The 24,440-nt window shown below is 44.1% G+C and overlaps 2 protein-coding genes across 4 annotated transcripts in view; both read right to left on the bottom strand.

The window, feature by feature from the left end:
- The window catches only part of LOC140393809 (membrane cofactor protein-like), a 74,684-nt gene extending 63,266 nt beyond the window's left edge, over window positions 1-11,418 (bottom strand). For 2 of the 3 annotated variants that reach the window (XM_072480271.1, XM_072480273.1), the window contains exon 1: window positions 11,147-11,416. In XM_072480271.1, the coding sequence (XP_072336372.1) occupies window positions 11,147-11,228 (82 nt within the window). In that variant the 5' untranslated portion in view covers window positions 11,229-11,416. Of the gene's footprint in view, window positions 1-11,146 lie in introns of all 3 variants that reach the window. The other variant, XM_072480272.1, reaches the window with a different exon arrangement.
- The window catches only part of LOC140393808 (sushi, von Willebrand factor type A, EGF and pentraxin domain-containing protein 1-like), a 145,950-nt gene continuing 125,124 nt past the window's right edge, over window positions 3,615-24,440 (bottom strand). Inside the window, exons 44-46 of the mRNA XM_072480270.1 lie at window positions 21,605-21,686; window positions 20,314-20,401; window positions 3,615-3,923 (exon numbers count right to left, since the gene is read on the bottom strand). Of these exons, the coding sequence (XP_072336371.1) occupies window positions 20,344-20,401; window positions 21,605-21,686 (140 nt within the window). The 3' untranslated portion in view covers window positions 3,615-3,923; window positions 20,314-20,343. The remainder of the gene's footprint in view (window positions 3,924-20,313; window positions 20,402-21,604; window positions 21,687-24,440) is intronic.

Raw genomic sequence — 24,440 nt, 5'->3', positions numbered from 1 at the left:
TTCAAAAGGAATTGACCACTAATTATTTCATCTCCTTTGCTATTTCCTTTCTTTATCTTGAAAGTACCGTAGGTTTTTTAAAGGATGTGGGTTAATCAGCCGTTTGCCACTTCAGTCATTGCTGTCCTCATCCAAAATAGCTGATGCCATGCTATGGATATTTTCTTTCAGAACAGGCATGCTCTGGGAAATATTGGCACCTGCAGTGAATGGCAATGGGTTTGCTGCAAGAGGCTGTAACAAATTATTTTAGAAAAGTGTGATTTACTTTCTTCTTTCAATTTGCTGTCTTCTTTCCTAGATTTGGAAGAATTACTTGCCACTTGTTCAAGATCAGTTAGTGACAGGTCCATCCACGTCGACGCTACCACCAAGAAAGCACAACAGCGCCTATACATCCTCAGGAAACTAAGGAAAATCGGCATGTCCACACTAACCCTCACCAACGTTTACAGATGCACCATAGAAAGCATCCTATCTGGCTGCATCACAGCCTGGTATGGCAATTGCTCGGCCCAGGACCGCAGGAAACTTCAGAGTCATGAACACCCACCGCCCACTCCATCACACAAACCTGCCTTCCACCCATGGACTCCATCTACACCTCCCGCTGCCTGGGGAAAGCGGGCAGCATAATCAAAGACCCCTCCCACCCGGCTTACTCACGCTTCCAACTTCTTCCATTGGCCAGGAGATACAGAAGTCTGAGAACATGCACGAACAGACTCAAAAACAGCTTCTTCCCCGCTGTTACCAGACTCCTAAATGACCCTCTTATGGACTGATGTCATTAACACTACACCCTGTATGCTTCATCCGATGCCGGTGCTTATGTAGTTACATTGTATACCTTGTGTTGCCCTATTATGTATTTTCTTTAATTCCCTTTTCTTCGCATGTACTTAATGATCTGTTGAGCTGCTCGCAGAAAAATACTTATCACTGTACCTCGGTACACGTGACAATAAACAAATCCAAATCCAATCCAATTTAGTAGCAGTTGCTTATCATTTCTTCTTAATCAGAACTATCATCTGCATCACTGTTATTACTATTAGTTTCGGACTCCTCTTTCTTAGGATCACCTTCAGTCTTGGAGTTCTCAAAATCTGGTTTTGACTTGATTTTATCTTTGACAAAAGGCTGTAAGGAATCATTCTGATAGAAATAATGTCATCAACAGCAGCCGAATCAAATTCACTATATCGCGATTTGATATGTAATTAATGTCTTTCAACATTTCTTTCTTTGAGTTATTTAATGCCCAATGAGTTTTCCTAATTCCCACATGCCCTGCCTTTGGGATCTCAGGTGTTATCCACAGCTTTTCCCTCAAACTCTTGTGATTATGGGTGAAGCTACAACCATCACTCCTGCCAAATCATTCCTCAAAATCTACTCCATCCACTGGGACCTCCTTAGCCAATCCGACAACGACTGGACCTGACACTAAATCACACTCCAATTGTACTTTATACAATGGAACCAGGATATAATCTCCGCTTATCCCATTCACTAATACCTTAGTTTTCTTTGATCTCTTTGTAAGGAAAAACAAACCTTTCTCCAGTTAAATAGTTTGTGTAGCACCTGTGTCCCTTAAAATAGTTATGGATTTGGCTACATCACTTGTTGCAAATGGGACCTTTTTAGACAAAAACCCTGTATATCTCTCATCTATCTCATTCACCACACCTGCTCCCAAAACAATGTTTATCTAGGGTCCCATAGTTCTATCTATAGTTAGTGTGCCCTGTAGTATTTTCCACTTTGGTTCCCTTTTCAGAATCCTCTTTATGAAGTCCCATGGGTTTTCCTCATAACTTCCCACATGCTGCACAAATGTGTCCCATCTTATTACAATGGTAACACCCAGGCTTTCGAGTCTCACCTACATTCTCAGTATCTTCCTTCCTAGTCTGAGATGTCAGAGCATTCCTAGCTATGCATTCCTTACCTTGGCTACATGCCTTCCTTTCACTCTCCTACTTCCTATCCTTTTCAAAATTATGGGGGATGATGGAACAAAGGTCTAAATTTATGGATAAGCTCAATCGTCAGCCATTATTGTTGCTCATCTAGCAGTCTTCACCTTCTAGTCTTCAACATGGGTTCTTATCATAGAAGGTAGGGAATTCTTAAATTCCTCTAAGAATGACTTCTCTCAGAGCCTTATATATAGTTGCAACTCCCAATGCTTGACCCATCTATCAAAATTGTTCTGCTTACCCTTTCGAATTCAGCATACGTCTGTCCTGCTGTCTCCATAGATTCCAAAATGTTTGCCTACATGCCTCGGAAATCAATTCATATGCACCCAGCAAAGCCTTTTTCTACCTCGTCATAATTCTTAAACACCCCCTCTGATAGGTAAGCATACACTTCCTGTGCCAACCCGTCAAATTACTTTGCATGGGTAATGTCCCCTTTTCTTTTGGGTTGCCATTTGGGTTGCTATTTTCTCAAAAGCCTTAAAAAAGGTTTTTGATTCATTCTCTTCGAATTTTGAGAGGGCCTGTACAAATTTAAGCATATCACCACAGGGTTCTAAGATTAAGTTCCCCTTCAGTTCCTGGCAGCTCCCCTCTAATTTTCAGCGCCTTAAGCTGGCACTCTCTATTTTGCTTTTTCTTCTCTATTATTTTTTCCTTTCTCTATAATTCCAATTCGGGGAGGCGGTGGTGTAATGGTATTGTCACTAGACTAGTAATCCAGAGACCCAGGATAATCGATCATGGGACCTCATTGAATCCCAACATGGCACATAGTGAAATTTGATTTCAATAAAAATCTGGGATTAAACATGTAACGATGATCATGAAACCATTGCCGATTTTTGTGAAAACCCATCTGGTTCACTAATGTCCTTCAGGGAAAGATATCTGCTATCCTTATCTGGTCTGGCCTACATGTGACTCCAGACCCACACAGCAATGAGGTTGGCTCTTAATTGCCCCCCCTCTGAAATGGCCTAGCAAGCCACTCAGTTCAAGGGCAATTAGAGATGGGCAACAAATTCTGCCCCAGCCAGCGATGCCCACATCCCAAGAACAAATTAATTTTAAAACGTCATAATTTCCATCTCCATTTCTTTTTGCTGCACTTCCATTGTTTTTTGCTACATCTCTAAATGTTTAGTTTGTATTTGGATTTTAGCTACTTCTACTGATGTTTGGCTGTGATGACCCAGGCTGTGTTGGCTCAGATCGAAATGTTGAGCAATCGCTTCAGTTATCTCCACCTTCCTAAATTTAGCTGGCACTTCTATTTTTAATTCACCTGCCAGTTCGACTAGCTTGTCTTTTTGAAGCCCTTTTAAATAAATAAAAGACAAATCGCCCACCCAAAGCAAAATCTTAGCAGCTTCCAGAGTCATCCTGTTAAATTGCTACAAACCTGGTGTCTCTTTCTAATTTATACTGTAACCCAAACTACTTTTCCAAAGATCCCAGACCCAAGCCCCCAATTTATGTTACAACACCCTGGGCTAAGGTCTGGTAAATTCCAACCCTCGCCATGACCCGGAGTCGCAACACAATTGAATTAACCAATAATTCTTAGAAAAATACCCCAAATCTTTGACCCTTGGCTGCCCAATAATTACAGTCACCAGGTTTGTAAATTAAAACACAATTAATTTTCATTTATTATAACGATATATAACAAAATAGGCAGCAAATACAACTGGTTAACTATCATCTAATTCCTAATCCCCCACCATAACTTGCCCTCCACACACGACAAACAAAAGGAAGAGAGGGGTGAATAATGATAAGTAAAAGGAAAAAAAAGTTTTGGTTTCGGATGGTGGTCCTTCAAACCAGGCTTTCAGGTTGAGATTTCTGCTTTCCAGTCTGTAATGATTTTCATTGTAGATTCATTCAGGTCTCTGCAGTTTCAGAACGTCAGCAACTCAAGCATGTCTAGAGAAAACACAAGGGAAGGAGAGCAGGTCTGTATTTCTGTGTGTCCAGGTCTCAACTTTGCTTTCTTTGGGTCTCTGGAAATCATCCCACTCAAGGCAGGATCCACTCACCACCTGTTACCAAGCAGAATATGGCTTTTGGCCAATCCACCAGCCAATCAATCGAACCGAGTCCCACCCCATCTCTCAGATGCCGCGAAGTCAAGTTCTCCTGTTCGAAAAACCAGCACCATATGCTATGTTGCAACTTTTTGAATTCCTCATTCTCCCTGTTGCTTGACTTAAAGATACATAGCCATAAAGCACCGTGGGTCAAAATGATAACCGGGGGAAAAAAATAAAGGTGTATTAAAGGAATCAACAGGAAGGTCCCTAACAGTGCATAGACGTGCTGGGCCCGATCTCAGCCCACAGAACATACAAATTGCAGAACTGCACATGTGCATCCTGCTCCTGGTCAATGCATAGCTTCAAAGTCCATTGGGAGTCAAAGCTCCCGATCCCTGCTCTCAACATCAAGGTTACTTTGTGTTTTATAACAAGTGCCCCAGAAATTTATGTCAGAGACTCCTGATCAACATAAATAATCTTGACTGACTATCAGTACAAGCAAACTAAGTTTGAAGATGGGGCAGCAAAAGGAATCAGATGGCCTCAAAGTCTTAGGCAACCAAACGGCATTTAGATTTGAGTAAATGAAGCCTAATACAGCAAGCTAAATTTATGAAATGCCGTTAACATAATGAAATGTTCGAAGGTGTTTCTCACAAACATTATAAACAGAGTAATACACCAAGGCACATAATGTGATAGTAGGTCAATGGCAGTATGGCAGCACAGTGGTTAGCACTGCTGCTTCACAGCGGCAGGGTCCCAGGTTCGGTTACCGGCTTGGGTTACTGGCTATGTCGAGTCTGCACGTTCTCCGTGTCTGCGTTGGTTTCCTCCGGGTGCTCCAGTTTCCTTCCACAAGTCCCGAAAGATGTGATGTTAAGCAAATTGGACATTCTGAATTCTTCCTCAGTGTATCCGAACAGGCGCCGGAGTGTGGCGACTCGGGGCTTTTCACAGTAACTTCATTGCAGTGTTAATGTAAGCCAACTTGTGACAATAATAAAGATTATTATAATTATTATTATAATCAAAGCTTGGTGAAAGAGGTAGATTTGGATGAGTGCCTTAAAGATGAAAGTCAGGCAGGGCATTGTGGGGAGGTAATTCCAGAACTTAATAGAGTCTTGGCAACTAAAGACATGGTCACCAATGGTGCAGTGACTGAAATTGGGAATCCACAGGAGGCCAGAATTAGATATCTTGGAGGGTTGTGGTGCTTTGGACATTGCAGAGATAGGGATGGGTGAGACCATCGAGTGACTTGAAATTGTGGATGAGAATTTTATCAAGAAGTCGCTTGATTGGAAGCCAAGGTAGGTCAGCGAGCACTGTGGTGATAGGGGAATAGAACTTGCTGCAAGTTAAGACATAGGCAGTTTTGGATGACCTTAAGAGTAAAGAGGGTTGAATGCAAGAGACCAGACAGGAGCATGTTGGAATAATTGAGTCTAGAGGTAATGAATGTGGGTTTCAGGATATTCCACACAAAAAGATTTAATTATATACTATATATTTTTACACATTTTTTAGTATGTACTACCATATCTATCAAATAAGGAAACCCGAAAAAATCAACACGGATACAGAGGGAAACAAAATGAAGCATTACCTAATAATGGCATTAGTGAGAATGGAAAAGCAGCCCCTCAGAACCAAAATGCAGTCCCTGAAGAAAAGTAGCCCTCGAGAAAATATTTTGACTCCTGAAATATCTATTCATGCTCAGTTAAAAGTTGCTTTCAGAATTCACCTACTCCTCCAGCTTCACTGTACCAGTACTTTGCTTATAAATCTTGGCATTAACATAGACAAAGGACATGAAGTTACAGTAATTGCTCATTAGCTCTCTGCCAAATTACTCCAGAGAAGGTTAGGGCTTGTCCATTCAAGTACAAGTGAATATTTGGTGGTCTGTTATGTCTTAATTACTGCCAAGCAATCTCTCTGCACTGCAAATGTACTTTTAAATAAGCGCGGATCTCATTTCCTTATATTCTAATTACGATTGGAGAAATGGTTTTCACCTTTATCTCTTACTCCTCTCTCTCATATAATTCATCCATTCCCTTTATTTCACTTTCAAAGAACAAAGAAACAAAGAACAAAGAAATGTACAGCACAGGAACAGGCCCTTCGGCCCTCCAAGCCCGTGCCGACCATACTGCCCGACTAAACTACAATCTTCTACACTTCCTGGGTCCGTATCCTTCTATTCCCATCCTATTCATATATTTGTCAAGATGCCCCTTGAATGTCCCTATCGTCCCTGCTTCCACTACCTCCTCCGGTAGTGAGTTCCAGGCGCCCACTACCCTCTGCGTAAAAAACTTGCCTCGTACATCTACTCTAAACTTTGCCCCTCTCACCTTAAACCTATGCCCCCTAGTAATTGACCCCTCTACCCTGGGGAAAAGCCTCTGACTATCCACTCTGTCTATGCCCCTCATAATTTTGTATACCTCTATCAGGTCGCCCCTCAACCTCCTTCGTTCCAGTGAGAACAAACCGAGTTTATTCAATCGCTCCTCATAGCTTATGCCCTCCATACCAGGCAACATTCTGGTAAATCTCTTCTGCACCCTCTCTAAAGCCTCCACATCCTTCTGGTAGTGTGGCGACCAGAATTGAACACTATACTCCAAGTGTGGCCTAACTAAGGTTCTATACAGCTGCAACATGACTTGCCAATTCTTATACTCAATGCCCCGGCCAATGAAGGCAAGCATGCCGTATGCCTTCTTGACTACCTTCTCCACCTGTGTTGCCCCTTTCAATGACCTGTGGACCTGTACTCCTAGATCTCTTTGACTTTCAATACTCTTGAGGGTTCTACCATTCACTGTATATTCCCTACCTGCATTAGCCCTTCCAAAATGCATTACCTCACATTTGTCCGGATTAAACTCCATCTGCCATCTCTCCGCCCAAGTCTCCAGACAATCTAAATCCTGCTGTATCCTCAGACAGTCCTCATCGCTATCCGCAATTCCAACAACCTTTGTGTCGTCTGCAAACTTACTAATCAGACCAGTTACATTTTCCTCCAAATCATTTATATATACTACAAAGAGCAAAGGTCCCAGCACTGATCCCTGTGGAACACCACTGGTCACAGCCCTCCAATGAGAAAAGCATCCCTCCATTGCTACCCTCTGCCTTCTATGGCTTAGCCAGTTCTGTATCCACCTTACCAGTTCACCCCTGATCCCGTGTGACTTCACCTTTTGTACTAGTCTACCATGAGGGACCTTGTCAAAGGCCTTACTGAAGTCCATATAGACAACATCTACTGCCCTACCTGCATCAATCATCTTAGTGACCTCCTCGAAAAACTCTATCAAGTTAGTGAGACACGACCTTCCCTTCACAAAACCGTGCTGCCTCTCACTAATACGTCCATTTGCTTCCAAATGGGAGTAGATCCTGTCTCGAAGAATTCTCTCCAGTAATTTCCCTACCACTGAAGTAAGGCTCACCGGCCTGTAGTTCCCGGGATTATCCTTGCTATCCTTCTTAAACAGAGGAACAACATTGGCTATTCTCCAGTCCTCCGGGACATCCCCTGAAGACAGCGAGGATCCAAAGATTTCTGTCAAGGCCTCAGCAATTTCCTCTCCAGCCTCCTTCAGTATTCTGGGGTAGATCCCATCCGGCCCTGGGGACTTATCTACCTTAATATTTTTTAAGACACCCAACCCCTCGTCTTTTTGGATCACAATGTGACCCAGGCTATCTACACCCCCTTCTCCAGACTCAACATCTACCAATTCCTTCTCTTTGGTGAATACTGATGCAAAGTATTCATTTAGTACCTCGCCCATTTCCTCTGGCTCCACACATAGATTCCCTTGCCTATCCTTCAGTGGGCCAACCCTTTCCCTGGCTACCCTCTTGCTTTTTATGTACGTGTAAAAAGCCTTGGGATTTTCCTTAACCCTATTTGCCAATGACTTTTCATGACCCCTTCTAGCCCTCCTGACTCCTTGCTTAAGTTCCTTCCTACTTTCCTTATATGCCACACAGGCTTCGTCTGTTCCCAGCCTTTTAGCCCTGACAAATGCCTCCTTTTTCTTTTTGACGAGGCCTACAATATCACTCGTCATCCAAGGTTTCTGTGCACAAGTTTTCATTGAACTAAATATTGTAACTTCTTGAGTTTATATTCTCTACTTTTCTGCAAAGATTTTTCAATCTGATTGGTGAAGGAGGCATACACAAACTAGCCCTGTTCACACAGGTGCCCTGCAACAGGTGCTGAACAACTGCAGGTCACAATAAAAAAGCCATCAACAGTCCACAGGACAAAAGAGAAAATGTTGGAAAATCTCAGCCGGTCTGGCAGCATCTGTAGGGAGAGAAAAGTGCTAACGTTTCGAGTCCAATGACTCTTTGTCAAAGCTAACAGAGAATGTGGGGAATATTTATACTGTGGAGTGAGAATGAAAGATGAGTCAAAGCCACAGAAACCCAAAGAAACGGGGTGCTAATAGCCACAGAAACCAAGGGAAAAGAGTGCAGTCCCCAGAGAGAACAAAAGGTGTGAGAGGCCAAACAGCAGAGAAATTAACATCAGAGGCTGAACTGTGACAGATGGAGATGTGGGGGAGGGGAATGGTAAAGTAAAGGGGAGAAGGGGTAAGGAAAGTTGGATAAGATTGCGGGGGGGGGGGGGGTTATATATATTCAGAAAGACAAGAAAGAAAGAAATGGTAAGAGACAGTTGAAATGAAATGGGATTAAAACAAATGGGTCTAGGTGGGATAGAGCTAATCATCTGAAGTTGTTGAATTGGATGTTGAGACCGGAAGGCTGTAGCATGCCTAATCGGAAGATGAGATGTTGTTCCTCCAATTTGCGTTGAGCTTCACTGGAACATTGCAGCAGGCCAAGGACAGACATGTGGGCATGGGAGCAGGGTCTTTTGTTAAAATGGCAAGCAACGGGAAGGTCCAGGTCCTGAATGCGCACAGACTGAAAGTGCTCAGCAAAACGATCACCCAGTCTGCGTTTGGTCTCTCCGATATAGAGACCACCACATTGGGAGCAGCGAATGCAATAGACCAGATTGGAAGAGGTGCAAGTGAAATGCTGCTTAACCTGGAATGAGTGTTTTGGGCCTGGGATGTTAAGCATGGATGAGGTAAAGGAGCAGGTGTTGCACCTTCTGCGATTGCATGGGAAGGTGCCATGGGTGATGGAAGAGGTATTGGGTATGGTGGAGGAGTGGACTAGATGATCCCGGAGGGAATGGTCTCTGCGGAATGCTTAAAGAGGGAGTGAAGGGAAGATGTGTTTGGTGGTGGCATCACGCTGAAGTTGGCGAAAATGGCGGAGGATTATGCTTTGTATACGGAGGCTGGTGGGATGAAATGTGAGGACGAAGGGGACTCTATCCTTGTTCTGGGAGGGAGGGGAGTGGGCGAGGGTAGTGGCGCTGGAGATAGACCGCACATTGTTGAGGGCCCTGACACAATTGTAGGTGGGAAATCACGGTTGAGGAAGAAGGAACACATTTTCAAAGCACATTTCAACAGTCCATGGGCATGTGTTATGGATAATGATTACCATTAATTTGTTGCTGACCACAATGTCCAGGCCCTTACAACCTTTTAAAACAGCATGTAATCTAGAAGGCTAATGGAATGCTATCCTTTTTTATTGAGAGAAATTTAACATAAAAGGTAAGGATGTTATCCGTCTGTTGTACAGGACATTGGTGAAGCCCCATTTTGAATACTGTGAGCAGCTTTCGTCTCTTTATTTAAGGAAGAATATAAATTCATTGGAGGTAGTTACTAGATACCTGGAATGAATGGGTTGTCTTAGGACAATACATTGGACAGGCTGAGCTTGTTTCTACTGAGCTTACAAGAGTTGGGGTGACAGGATTGAAGTATATAAGATGCTAAATAGTCTTGACAAACTGGATGTGGAAAGGATATTTCCTCTGTGTCTGTGTGGGTTTCCTCCAAGTGCTCCGACTTCCTCCAGGTGCCGAAAGATATGCTTGTTAGGTGAATTGGACATTCTGAATTATGCCTGTGTACCCGAATAGGTGCCGCAGTGTGGCAACTAGGGGATTTTCACAGTAACTTCATTGCAGTGTTAATGTAAGCCTATTTATGACACTAAAAGATTATCATTATTGTGGGCAAGTCCAGAATGAGGGGGCACATTAAAAATTTTTAGGGTCACCCTTCTAGGACAGCGGGGTCACTGAATACTTCTTCAGACAGAAGTAGTTTGATTACCTTGCCTAACAAGAATCAATGGTTATCGGGGGTAGATACGAACGTGGAACTCGAAGCACAAATAGGTCAGCCATGGTCTTAATGAATGGCAAAGCAGACTTGAGGGGCTGAATGGTCTACTTCTGCTCCTATTTTGTATGTAAACTCAACTTATCAAAATTGTACTGCCCACATCCTGTCATGTTTATCTCCCACCTGTCTTTATTATCCTATGGTGTGGAGTTGCCGGCGTTGTACTGGAGTGGGCACAGTAAGAAGTCTTACAACACCATGTTAAAGTCCAACAGGTTTGTTTCAAATCACTAGCTTTCGGAGCGCAGCGCCTTCTTCAGGTGAATATTGATTGATTGCAGGACAAAATATAGGTCAGGACATCAGGGGTGCTTCCCTTGTTCGTATTCAAAACTGGACCATTTTTTTTTTTGCATCCGTTCGGGAAGACAACAGCGACCTCCTGGGTTTAACTTGGCCATCTGAAAAGCGGGACCGCAGGCAGAACCGCAGCCCCTCAAGTGCTGCACTGGACCTTGAAGAGTGGGACTTGAAGCCAAAACCTTGGTGCCTTCAAGAGGCATGGGAGACAGTAAGTGAGAGAGAGTGAGTGAGGTAGAGAGTGAGAGAAAGTGAGCGTGAGGGCACTGCCCACTGAGCCACACAAAGTGTGATATCAGAAGCCGGATTCTATTAAGTTTGATGGCTCTGCGTTACGATGAACTCCACAGACGATTGGGGTGGGGGGGAAATGCAGAATGGAAGGGAATCCACTGAGGCGGTGGCTCTGAAGTACTGCCCTGTTTTGCATCCTTTCAGGGGTGGAGTTCACTTTTGTTTTGCTCGATCTGAAAACATTGCTTACCCGTGACCCGGGCCACCCAGACGGCCATTAGGGCGAGGATCAGCCTCTCTGACATTCCCCAATTCTCTCGATCTTTGAACATTTCGGGGGGAATTTTCCCTCCGCCGGGTGCCAGAAAATCTGAAGAAAACTAGAATGATCCCTCCCGAAAACCGTTAGGCCCTCATCCGGCTTATGTTTCGGTTCGCCCGGGTCCGTTTATTCGCGAATGTTTCAGCGCCGGCCTGTCCAGCCCCTGATTTTAACTCCCCGCCCAGTTTCCGTTAATTCACCAAATTCCAACCGCGGCCCGCCCACCTCTGCGCATGCGCTGTCGCCCACCTTTGCGCATGCGCTGCCGCCCACCTCTGCGCATGCGCTGCCGCCCACCTTTGCGCACGTGCGCCCCGGCGGTCCCGCCACCTTTCACTGAGCATGCGCATTGCCCCACACAATTTTGCAGGCGAAGACTGAGGAACTCTATGCCAATTCCAATGGCCATTTCAGGCCATTTGAGACAAAAACAATGCTTATTACTGTATTCAATTAAGATGCAAAAAGTAAATAAGAATATTATTATTATGGGGGCAGAACGGTAGCAAAGCGGTTAGCACAGTTGCTTCACAGCTCCTCAGTCCCAGGTTCGATTCGCGGTTGGGTCACTGTCTCTGCGGAGTCTGCACGTTCTCCCCGTGTCTGCGTGGGTTTCCTCCGGGTGCTCCGGTTTCCTCCCACAGTCCAAAGATGTGCAGGTTAGGTGAATTGGCCATGCTAAATTGCCCTTAGTGTCCAAAAGGTGGGTGGGGTTACTGGGTTACAGGAATAGGGTGGAGATGTGGGCTTGGGTAGGGTGCTCTTTCCAAGGGCTGGTGCAGACTCGATGGGTCGAATGCCTCCTGCACTGTAAATTCTATGAAATCTATGAATAAAAATATTTAAAATAACTGGTGAAACCTTAACTCAAACCGTAAATAGTGAGACCATTAATAGTAAACATTAATGCTGCTTTTATTCTCATTAAATTACTTTTCCCTCAATTGAATTCCGTAATGGCATGCACTGAAAGGGCGTGTGGGGAACCAATTGCGAGAGGTTTGGCTTGGTAGACGAAGCGAAGGGAAGGAAGGGGTAGAATGTAGCTGAACAGAAGATAGTGACAGAGATCTACTGGGCCAAGTTGGCCACCGGTGCAAATCCCCTAATGGGCGCTAAATCTCACAAGCGGCCAAAAAGGGGATTTGCACCAGCGAGATCTCCATCTGAGATCATAGCTGCCCCCGCCAATGGTGTGGACCTGATGTATTTTAACATAAATTATAATCTCATTAAAGGGCTTGACGCCGTAACACTGAGGGAGAATTCAGAATATCCAATTCACTGCACAAGCACATCTTTCGGGACATGTGGGAGGAAACCAGAGCACCCGGAGGAAACCGGCACAGACACAGATTAAATATCCTTTCCACCTCCAGCTTGTCAAGACTATTCAGGATCTTATATACTTCAATTTTCTCACCCCACGACCACTTCGCCACACCCCTCCAGAGGTTTGAAGTCGTGCCAGTGTAAATCACTACTGGTTTTCAAAAATAAAAACCAGTTATCATAGGAATATAGGAACATAAGAATTAGGAGCAGAAGTAGGCAATTCAGCCCTTCGAGCCTGCTCCACCATTCAATCAGATCATGGCTGATCTCTTCCTGTTCTCAAAGCCATCTCCCCATGTGTTGCCCATATCCCTTTAACCCTTTTTTAAAATCAGAAATATATGTATCTCCTTCTTGAAACCATTTAATGGCTCATGATGGGGGGGCCGAGGTGCCAGCAGGCCCTGGGAGCTGAGGGACATGGCTGACATTGGGCATTGCCAAAGGGCACTGCCAAGGGGGCACATGCAGGGGGCTCTGGTGGGGGGAGTCATACTCCTCCATTGGGGATTTCTCCATCAATGTGTGAGGGATGGGAGCTGTTCTTGTCCACTGTCTGAATTTAACTTTGAGATTGGGGTGCCCTTGATCTCAGAATCCTGGCATTGCTGATGTGTTCAGCGCACACACACACCCATCCCCGTCCCCCCAGCTGGCTATCTGATTCTCGGCAGCACTTTGAAATTGCACACAGTGCTGTTAAATCAGGCGAGAAAAGTGTCTGTGAAGCCAGAAAGTTTCACACAACCTTTCTAAGCTGATGCAATTTTGGGGAGAAAATTGTGCCCATTAGTTACTTGCACTTGTTGAAGAGAAGGATTGCGGGGACAGGGGTAAGGGTATAATATAACTGTTTATCGTGGAGAACAGATATTAGGGGTTATCTTTATATTCCAGGATGATTGTGAAATAGTGTGCAGTTTTTACAGCGGGGAACAGAACCTTTTGTGGTGCCACCAGAGTTGTTCAAGTCCACGTGCCATGGAATTAACAGAGCTGGGATGGAGGTTGTATCAGAGCAATGATGAAGATGAGAAAGTTAAGGGTTTTATTGGGGACAAGGACATCAACGATGCAGGTCAAAATGTGATTAAGCTGAAAAAATGACTGGAGTGAGATCTTTTTCATGTGGCAGATACAGAAAAAACATATAAATTGGAGCAGGAGGAGGCCATTCAGCCCCTCGAGCCTGCTCTGCCATTCATATAATCATGACTGATCATCTAACTCAATAGCCTAATCCCGCTTTCCCCCCATTTCCTTTGATCTCCTTCACCTAAGTGCTATATCCAACTGCTTAATAATAATAATAGCTTATTGTCACAAGTAAGTTTCAATGAAGTTACTGTGAAAAGCTTCTTGAAAACATTCACCCAAAAGTGAACAAAGTCCCCAAGCGAGCACGTTAAGCCGCGTGTTTTCCGGCACTCACAGTGCCGAGAAACACATGGCTATTCAACGCAAATTTAATTGAATAAGGGGCCTGAATGGGAAACATGAGGCCGAGGCCGCACATAGTCCTGTCCTGCTTGCTGGAACTCCCCATTGCAGCGAGAGATCGAGACGCCCTTTTTAAAGGGTGTCGCGATCTCCAAGGCCCCCAAAATGATCCCTGACCTTCCTCCAGCCTAAATGCACTATGGGAAGATTCCCAGGACCCGCCCCGCACTCCCAAACCAGGCAACCCTGGCCTGATCGCGGCGCACGTAAAGAACGCCAGCTTGGCACCTTGGCAGTGTCAACCGGGCAGTGCCACCTCGGCAGTGCCAGGCTGGCACCCAGATGGCACTGCAAGGGTGTTGAACTGGCACTACCATGGTGCCCAAGTGGCACCAGCAGTACCAGGACACCACTCTGCCCAAAAGACATGCAGCTGGGGGCCTCTGATCGCCTCAAAGATCCCCACAAGTGCCGTTCTGTCTGGTTCCCGTTTGTGGGGGCCAGTGCTGAACGGCGCTTACCCAAGGTCTCTGAGGTGAGGGGTTGAATCCCAAAACTTCAGGTACCTCAGGAATCTGTACATTAGAGTTCTAATATGTAGATTTGCTAAAAAGTGATCCCGCTTATTGTGGGGACGGGATTCACATCGCAACATCTCGCGCGATTGCGTTGAATCGCGCAAGGCTTTGTGAGCCGGGTAGATCCCAGGGGCGGAGTCTCCCGACTTTCAACGGTCACGCTGTGCCGTGGCAAGCTGAATTTTGGGCACAGCATTTCTGTTGGATCGCATCCACAATGTTTTGGCCTCAAGCACTTCCTGCGGTAACAAATTCCACAGGCCGACCACTCTCTGGCTGAAGAAATGTGTCCTCATCGCTGTCCTAATCGGTCTATTCTGTATCCTCAGACTGTGACTCCTGGTTCCGGGCACACTTATCATCGGGAACATCCTTTCTGCATCTACCATGTCTAGTCCTGTCAGAATTTTATAGATTTCTATGGGATCCCCCCTCATTCTTCTGAACTCCCATCAAATACAATCCTAACCGGTTTAATCTCTCCTCATACGTCAGTGCCGCCATCCCAGGAACCAGCCTGGTAAAATTTGCTGCACTCCCTCTAGAGCAAGAAATTGGGAGTTCGAGGCAATGGGATTGTGGGTGAAGGGGCATACAAGAAAATGATAGAGATTGTCTTATATGAGATGAACACGATTGGAATAGAACAGTCAAATAAAATGACAATGTCAAGAAGGTGACCAGGAACATGTGTAGGCAGGTTTATGTGGCAGTCGAGGTTGAGGGAGGATAGGTTGCCAGTGAATACAAGAGAGGGGACATGATGAGATAGAGGTTGAAATCACCATTGATGAGAAGTTGCTCAATGAATAAATTAATTAATAAATAAATCTCATTTGTTATGAAGATAATCTGATGGTCCCTTCATTCACAGAGATTCCACATGCACCGTTGCCCTTGATAGGTAATTATCAGCCCCCACCTCCAGCAACTTGCAGGGCAGAAAATTTAGGATGAAAGATAAGGTAAAAATTGTGACTAACAGAAAGCTCTGCTTCACCAAATTCTGAGCCAGTTTAAATACAATCAGATTGTATTTAGCAATGACATTATCCATTTGGTACACAGAAAATGAAGAGAGGCTCAATTGAGGTTTACCACAAGATTATTTCTGTTGGAAAACAAATGAGACATCACAAATCTTAACATTTTACAGAGAGATTTGCAAACATTTTTGTCCAGAGAGATGCTGAATTAAACAGGAAACTAGATGCACCACACAGATTTTATTTCAATATTTGAACACAAACATAAAAATCCAATGTGTACATAGCCCATAAGTTTGTTAGTTATGCAGGTGCTATTACTTTAACAGCAACACAGGCTGAAATAGCATACTAATAAAATATGACAAAAATAAAGTTAGCCTGCTAATCTGACAACTGTTATGAATTAAATATATACTCAAATTTACAAATTAAGCAACTTAAAAATATATCCAGCTTCTTGATCAGCAGGAAGTTAGGTGCTCTCTTTATGATTATAGGATTAAAGCATAAATTATGAAAATGAAAGCAGAAAATTAGGGACACGCTATAAACATTTCCAAGATTGTATGCCATGAATGGTGTAAGGTTGGTGATATGGAGACGCAGAGTGATTTGGAACTTCTAGTGCAGAAGATGTTAAAAACACCATTTCCAGCTTGGAAAGACCATAATAAAAGCACTGGGTACGATTTTATAGCCACACTGTGTCCGAAAAGCAGCTTGCCGTAGCCCAGGGTGGCCGATAGAAGCCGGGAGATCCGCTCCCAGGATGTACCCGGCTCGCAACGCCTCGCGAGATCTAACGTTACCTCGTGAGACATTGCGATGTAAATCCCGCCCACAATAAGCGGGATCAATTTTTAGAAAATCTGCTTATTAAAAGTGAGACAGCTAGTCTCACTTTAACGTGCAGATTCCTGAGGTAACAGAGGTGTGGGAGCAATCTCCTTCACCTTGGAGACCTCAGGCAAGCACTGTTCAGTACTGGTCTCCACAAATGGGGATCAAACAGAATGGCACTCGTGGGGGAGTCCCAGGAGATTAGAGGCCCCCAGGTGCATACGCTTTGAGCGGGGTGTTACCCTGGCACTGCTGGTGCCAGCCTGGGATTGCCAAGGTGCCAAGCTGGCATTTTCTGTGTGGGTGCAATCGGGCCAGGGGTGAACTGCGTAGGTCTTGGGGGGGGGGGGGGGGGGGGGATCGGATCATTCCATAGTGCGTTGGGGCTGTCAGGGGTCGTGTCGGGAGCCTCAGAGATTAGGATGACATTTAAAAATGGTGTCCTGGTCTCTCGCTACACTGAGGAGTTCCAGCAACTGGAGCTCCTCAGTGCACAAAACAGGGCTATGTGCAGCCTCGGCCATGCATTCCCCACTGCGGCCTCTTATCATACACAAGTGCATTTTAGACCCTTGTGTTTCTTGGTGCTTGAGCGCTGGGACACACGCGGCTAAACGCGCGCTATGGAACTTTGTTCCCATTTAGTAAAACCGTGCCACTATTGCACATCAAGCGCTTTCTTGGAAGATGGATACATAAAAAATTAAGATGTAACAATGAAAATTAAAGAAGGTTGCCATAGTCCCAGAGGACCGTAGGCTGCCTGCCCCTTTTGAGAGAGAGCTGACTGGTGGTGATTCAACCTGAAGGTCACCACGCCTCAGGCGAGGGGCAAAGTTGAGAAAGCGGGACCTTCATGAATAACCTCCCTTTTGTGCGGGAATTGAAACTCGGCTGTTGCCGTTGTTCCGCATCACAAAACCAGCCAGCCAACCCCCAAGATGTAACAATAAATTTACATTAAAGCCACGACTAGAGTACTGTGTGCGGTTTGGGGCTTCATAACATGGGGAGCATGTTGAGGTGATAGAAATTGCATTAACCTCAAGTGCAATTAGGGACAGACAACAAATGCTCGCCTTGCCAGTGGTACCAACATCCCATGAAAGAATAAAAAGTATCCTGGCATCCCCCAGTTGTTTTGCATTTCCCTTCAGAATCATAATGACAATGATCCCATGTAAACCTCTAATCACAAAATACAAAGATATTAATACTGACTTGTTTTTCCTATCCGGTTACATTCTATTTTATACAGGGTACAGTGGAAATAAATTTTTTAAAAGGCAACATGTTACTTTTTAAACATAGCAGCATTAGTTTTGATGCATTTTGACAGGAGATACATTATATGACTTCTAAGTTTTTGTGAAACAAGTCAGTCAAATACACAGGATATGGAAATGCTTCCATCATATTTAATGTTGGAAAATATTTTGTTCACAAAAAAAGAAACATTTAAACAATGTGTCACGTTCTGATTTTGAATAAAAAAGTACCATTCAAATATTGCTCAGATCAGGAAAATGTAAGAAATATGAAAAACAGTGCATTATAGCAGAAAGGAAACAATCTGAATCAACCAAAAATGTTTAAAGTGCATGAAATTCTGCAAGTCAAACTATTTTTACAACGGTTTGTTTTAAAAACAAGCATGGCATTTACAAGGCCTTACAATTAAGATTTTTTTTGAAAATATATTCCTGTCCATCTACTTTTAAAGAACAAAATGAGTTGCTGTGAGTTAATGCCAAGTACAGATGTTGTGTGAGCTCAAATGTGGCAAAAAATTGTCATCTCTCACCTCACATCCCAGCCAAATATCAGACTTTATTGTTTTATAAGGCAGTTAGATATAGTGCGTGATCAAGTGGTGAAAATACATCCAAATAAATCTAACACTGCACATAGCGTTGACACTGATAACTGTTTTTATACCTTAAGGGTCCAAATTAAATCCTTTTTTTAAAGCAGTTTTGCATTGTAGCCCATACTTCATTGATTTCCAAAATTAAAACTATAAATCAATTCTGAATTTTTTTTGTTGTTTGATGTAAATAAAGGAATAGAAATTCCAAAAAAACTCCCTCTAATTTCAACTTTGCTTTGCAACAAATGGAAACTGAAAATATTTCATTTGAATTGCTTTGGAGAGGAGACAGCCAGTGAGTTAAATCTTTGATAAAGAGCTGTTTGGACACTTGACCTTTGGGGAGAAAAATAGAAAAAAAGGTGTTAAGTAACTGAGCTTAGACATGGAAGATAGCAAGAGTGTACCAGCTGCAATAGTTGGAATCGTGAGGAAGAGCCAGAATACTTTGGCAATTTCATTTTTTGGGTGACCAGTATTTAATTAATTTTTAAAGAAACAATAGTAACACCAGGGGCTGGATTCTCCGTCGGTGGGATCCTCCGCTTTGCTGGCAGCGCACTCATGCCCGCGGATTTCCCGACAGCGTGGGTGTGCCCACAATGAGAAACCCCATTGGCCGGCTGGCGGGACGAAGGATCCCACTGTCAGTGGGGGCACGCCGCACCAGCAAACGGATGCAGCAGGACGGAGAATCCTGCCCCAGATCTTTCCGCAACTTGTTATTGGGAGCAAAGCCATCTTATTTACACCTGCCAAAAGTTCCACCGTCTCAGTCTTTGGCCACTTGTCCATGAAATGCAACCTCAGTTTCCTATTTAAACCATACTTAGTAAAACATGTTACATACTTGATATCAACATTTTCTATTTAAGCTCTGTGAAATTCCTGCCCCTTGCCCCTTATCCGTTTTTAGTGAAATGGCTTCAATACAAAAAGCATAAAACTTTTTTAAAAATGGGCTAAAATTAATACAGGTTGAAAGTCCCTTACCCAAAATGCTTGAGGCCCAATGTGTAGCAGAACTTTTCGGATTTTGGAATGTACTGCGCATGTGTAGTGCGTGTTGGGAGCTGCGCATGTGTGGAACATTGGGAACTGCCCATGTGTGGCACGTGTTGGGAACTGCACATGAGTGGAATATTGGGAACTGCGCATGTGTGGCATGCATTGGGAATGGCGCATGTACTGCGCTCAAATATAAATGTGGATTTTGGAATTTTCCGGTTTTCGGAATTTCGGATAAGGGATGCTCAACCTGTAGATGTTTCCAGTGACCTTGGCTGCAAAAAGACCTCTCATTCACTCAAAAAAAGTGTAAAGAGGACCACACCGTGAAAAGGGGCCCCACTGGGGAGCGGGTCAAGACTTGAGAAGCAGCCTGGATGTTAGGACAGTTATTTTCTTATTTAAATTGCATCAGCCTCCATGGCAAGAAAACTGAAGAGAAATTCAATGCTTCTGCATGGGGAAGGCAGGATGGGGATGGCAAGCACCTGGAATCACCACATAATTTGGCACTAGTTCCATTGAAATGCGTTCCTTCCCACTGACTGCTCTTGTGAAATCAACACTGGACAACATCGCTCAAGATGTGTTGAGTTATTAACAACTATGTGGCCGTAACAACTTAGTGCTTTCTTTTCTCAAAAATTCAATCATTAGATCAAGCTGGGATGGTATATAGTACATGACCACCCCACTCCCGACCCCAATCTTGTTGGTCATTTTTCTCATGTTTGAAATTAATTGGCTGGAATTCTCCTTCCGTTCCCGCTGGCGGGAATCTCCGCTCTCGCCACAGTGAATAGAGTTTTGGCTCAGCGCCAAATTCTCGCTGGCAGCGGGGGTGGGGGTGAACTCAGATTGAAGAATCCTGGCCATCAATAAATAATTTTTAGCAACATAAGAATGTAGAATTAGAGACACACAGGTTGGTACAATTTGAAAATTCCCTTACGTGCTTATAGTTAAATATTTAACACAGTACCAAAGGCCACTGAAAGCATTTTGCAAGCCATATCGAATGACATAAAGCTTTACCTTTTTTATTTTAAAGTCCTCAAATAAAGATCATATTGTGTGATTAGTTTGAAGTGTCATGGGAATTCCTCTGTCGAGGTAATATCGCCTACAAAGGAAACATGTCATAAACATAGATTAAAAATTAATGATAATAGCAGAATATAATTTGTATATATATATGCACAAAGTAAAATGCATCACTTAGTTTAAGTAGAATAAGTTAATTAAAATTCTTCACATTCCTCAAGGCAGCATTGGTTAATTTTTACAGAATAAATCGATTAAACCTGATTTCCCAGCATACAACCACACTCAAATGGCGGTTGTGGACAAAATCAAATTATTTCCAGTTGTGGCGATTATGAAGCTAAACGTGAAGGAAATTGTGATTGATAAATAAAAGAGTGAATAGTATAGGATTCAATGTTTGATTTACTAACAAATCAAATTAAAATCCGTTGGTTAGTCTATAAATAAGAGGATTAACAAGTCTGGGCAGTGGGTGACCGAAGAGGGCATCCAACCCGACTGTGTATTCACTGCTGGATGTCCCTGGAGAGGGAGATCGTGGTGTCTGCCAGCACCGTCGAGGTTTTCCGTGCCCCGTGGGGACTGGGCTACGACGAAAGGGTGGAGGTGTGAGTTTAGTTGGGGTGCTCTTTCCGAGGGCCGGTGCGGACTTGATGGGCCGAGTGGCCTCCTTCTGCACTGTAAATTCTATGATCGACGGGGTGTTTTATCGACCCCGTTAAGCACATCTTAACGGGCTTTAATGTTTTAAGTTTCCTTTGCGATTTGTTTTCGTTTGGTTCAGTGCCCCTTCAATAATAATATAATAATCTTTATTGTCATAAGTAGGCTTACATTAACACGGCAATGAAGTTACTGTGAAAAGCCCATATTCGCCACATTCCAGCGCCTGTTCTGGTATACAGAGGGTGAATTCAGAATGTTCAATTCACCTAACAGCACGTCTTTCAGGACTTGTGGGAGGAAACCGGAGCACCCGGAGGAAACCCACGCAGACACGGGGAGAACGTGCAGACTCCGCACAGACAGTGACCCAAGCCAGGAATCGAACCTGGGATCCTGGCCCTGTGAAGCAACAGTGCGAACCACTATGCTACCAGGCAGCTCTCTTGATTTTATCCGTTATAATCTGCCCGGATCTACAGTTATTTTTGAAGTTGCTCAGGGTATGTTTTCCCTCAGCAACTCAAGTAAAGTCCAACGAGAAAACCAAATGCAAACTGTGTTGCAGGGTTTTTGAAGACATTAAAAAATTCAGGGAAATTTCAAACTGTCTTACCCTTTATTTAATAACCTTTTTCGATAACAGCACACGGCAAAAAAAACTAGGCCAACGAGAGCAACAATACCCAGATTAATTCCTTAAAAAGAAATCCATAATATACGCAGTTATTAACCAGAAAACAAACATCTGTGGGCGCATAAGAGTGCAGATTGCTCTATTTTATAAGCTATCTTTTTAAAACAGAATTGCAACATTTTTCTGAAATGGACACATTCCTAATTCTAAATGCCACTTGATAAATTTTAGCTTCTTGATGTAAACTGCCTCGTTCAAAAAGTTTGTTTGAATAAAATAATAATTGCCAAAAACTGAAATTAAATCATACGCATAAAAATGGTGGACGTTGTTGATCGTCTTACGGCACTGGGAGCCGGTCCTCCTGGACACACACCCCGAGCTGACGGGTGCAGTCACCTCCTCCCAGGCAGCACTGGTTGCCCTGTGGCTGACCCTCTGAGACCCTAGAGAGAAGAGGGCATCTCATCCGGTCTCCACCGCATCCAATAATCCACTCAGGTTGGCATCCCTGAATTGTGGGGCTGGTCCTCTCAGAGGCATGGCTGGGAGCTGAGTGGAGTTGGCTGTGCAGGAGTGGTTTAAGTGCTTCTGTCCTTTGTTAACAAGGGGTTGGCTAGCGCGGTCCCGAAAAAGCAGCTGGCGGGACCATCATTTGCGCTGTGAAGCCTTTGGGGCCTCATTAATCGGATCAATTAATATTTTATAGTGGGGGTGGCCTCTCCGGTCCAAGCATCGAGAAGCTCACAGCCGTTTCCGCTCGTTACCACACTTGGAACCTTTTTGGTTAAATCGCGCCCTTGGTTTCAGGGGACGGGATTTATCAACCCCACCTACCACAAGATCGCCATAGGCGGGACGCGGACATGTAAAATGTTATGGGCCAGGGTTTAGAGAATCCCAAAGTGTATCATGGAGTTCACCTGACCCACAACCTTTAATAGATTGTGGTTTGGGGAGCACACGGCTTACTCTACAGGTATGGTATAGCAGAAAATGGACCAGTGGTTTTTTAAAACAAAACAATGTTTATTCTATGAACTCAAGTTAACCTTTCTAAAACAAACAGTGAATATCTTAGCAAACAGTAAATCAAATACACCCCCCAAAGAATAAAACACTAAATAACCTGTATGCTGTCCTTTTATCATCCAAAAGACTTAACAAACCTCTAAACAGGAGCATATCAGGGTTTACATTCAAGACTGAAAACATTTATAATTCTTCTGAATTCACCAAATGATTAAGAGATAGTCCTTCATGGCAGAGAACAGCAGTGCAGCTCACAGACACACCCAAACTCTTCAAACTGAAACTAAAAGGCAGAAGTGGATCTCAGCTCCACTCACACTCTGACATCACTCCAGTAACATGAGCAGCTCCATTTCTTAAAGGTACATTTCTTAAACACCCATTTCTTAAAGGGTACTCTCACATGACAAAAGATCCATTGACCTCGGCCGGACATTTCCAGTCGCCGGGCAGACGCGGCCGGAGAATTTCGCCCAGAGTGTGGTGTGCCTGACCACATTTTGCCATTGCTTTACATGGACTGTATATTGACTGAGAACATTAGAGCTTAAGACACTTTTTGTAACTTGTGTTATCCTATGTGCAGCTGTAAAGATATAGGTGGGGTGTGTTATCCTATGTGCAGCTGTAAAGATATAGGTGGAATGAAGGAATAGTGTATTATAGTTAATCATGTCATATTTAATAAATGTTTTATTATTTGGCTAAAAGTTAATTAGCAGTTCTGCAGCTCTGTTCATCCAAGTCTCTGAACAAAAAATAAAAGTTGCGGCCTATTGAGCTGGGGTCCATTCTGGGACCTAACTGTCCAGTAGTAACATCAGTTGGGATCGGAACATAACGGAAAGCCTTGTGCAGAATTTTCTGCTCTCATCAATGGCAGGAATTATGTTGGGCTGGGATACTAAATAAAGTCAGTTTCCCATCAGCAATAAATTAGATTGCAATAATAAAACTTGATGCCACTTTTGGGGGTTGGAAAGGTAAGGGGTAGCACTGCTGCCTCACGACGCCGAGGTCCCAGGTTCGATCTGGGCTCTGGGTCACTGTCCGTGTGGAGTTTGCACATTCTCCCCATGTTTGCGTGGGTTTCGCCCCCACAACCCAAAGATGTGCAGGGTAGGCGAATTGGCCACGCTAAATTGCCACTTAATTGGGGAAAGAAAATGAATTGGGTACACTAAATTTAAAAAAAAGGAAAGGTACGGGGAAGGGGTGAAGCGGGTAAAGGATCTATTTTTGGAGGGTCGGTTAGCTGACTGGAGGAGCTGGAGGACAGAGCAGGCCTTGCGGAGATAGATATGTTCATGTACTCTCAGGTGGGTGATTGGGTCCGACTAGCTTTCTCGACATTCCCAATGGCGCCACCATCCACTTTGCTAGAAAGGATTGTTTCCTGTGCAGGGTTGGAGAAGGGCAGCACGTCCGGGACATATGGACGGATCATGGGGAAGGAGCAGGTCTCAGTAGAGGAGGAGGTGTGGAGCGGGTCTGTCCATGGGTGAATGCTACGTCAACCTGCGCAAGGCTAAGTTTGATACAGGTCAAGGTGGTGTTCAGGGCACACCTCACCCAGGCCAGAATGAGTCGTTTTTTTGAAGGGGTTGAGGATAGGTGTGAGCGGTGCTCGAGGGGATCTGCAAACCATGCGCACATGTTCTGGTCCTGCCCCAAGTTGGTGGGTTTTTGGGGGCCATTTTGTAACACCGTATCGGCAATTTTAAATGTGGATTTGGAGCCCTGCCCATTCGTAGCGGTATTTGGGGTGTCAGACCAACCAGAA

Source organism: Scyliorhinus torazame, chromosome 17 (genome assembly GCF_047496885.1).
Source record: "Scyliorhinus torazame isolate Kashiwa2021f chromosome 17, sScyTor2.1, whole genome shotgun sequence".
Lineage (NCBI taxonomy): Eukaryota > Metazoa > Chordata > Chondrichthyes > Carcharhiniformes > Scyliorhinidae > Scyliorhinus > Scyliorhinus torazame.
This window is presented reverse-complemented; position numbering and strand designations above follow the sequence as displayed.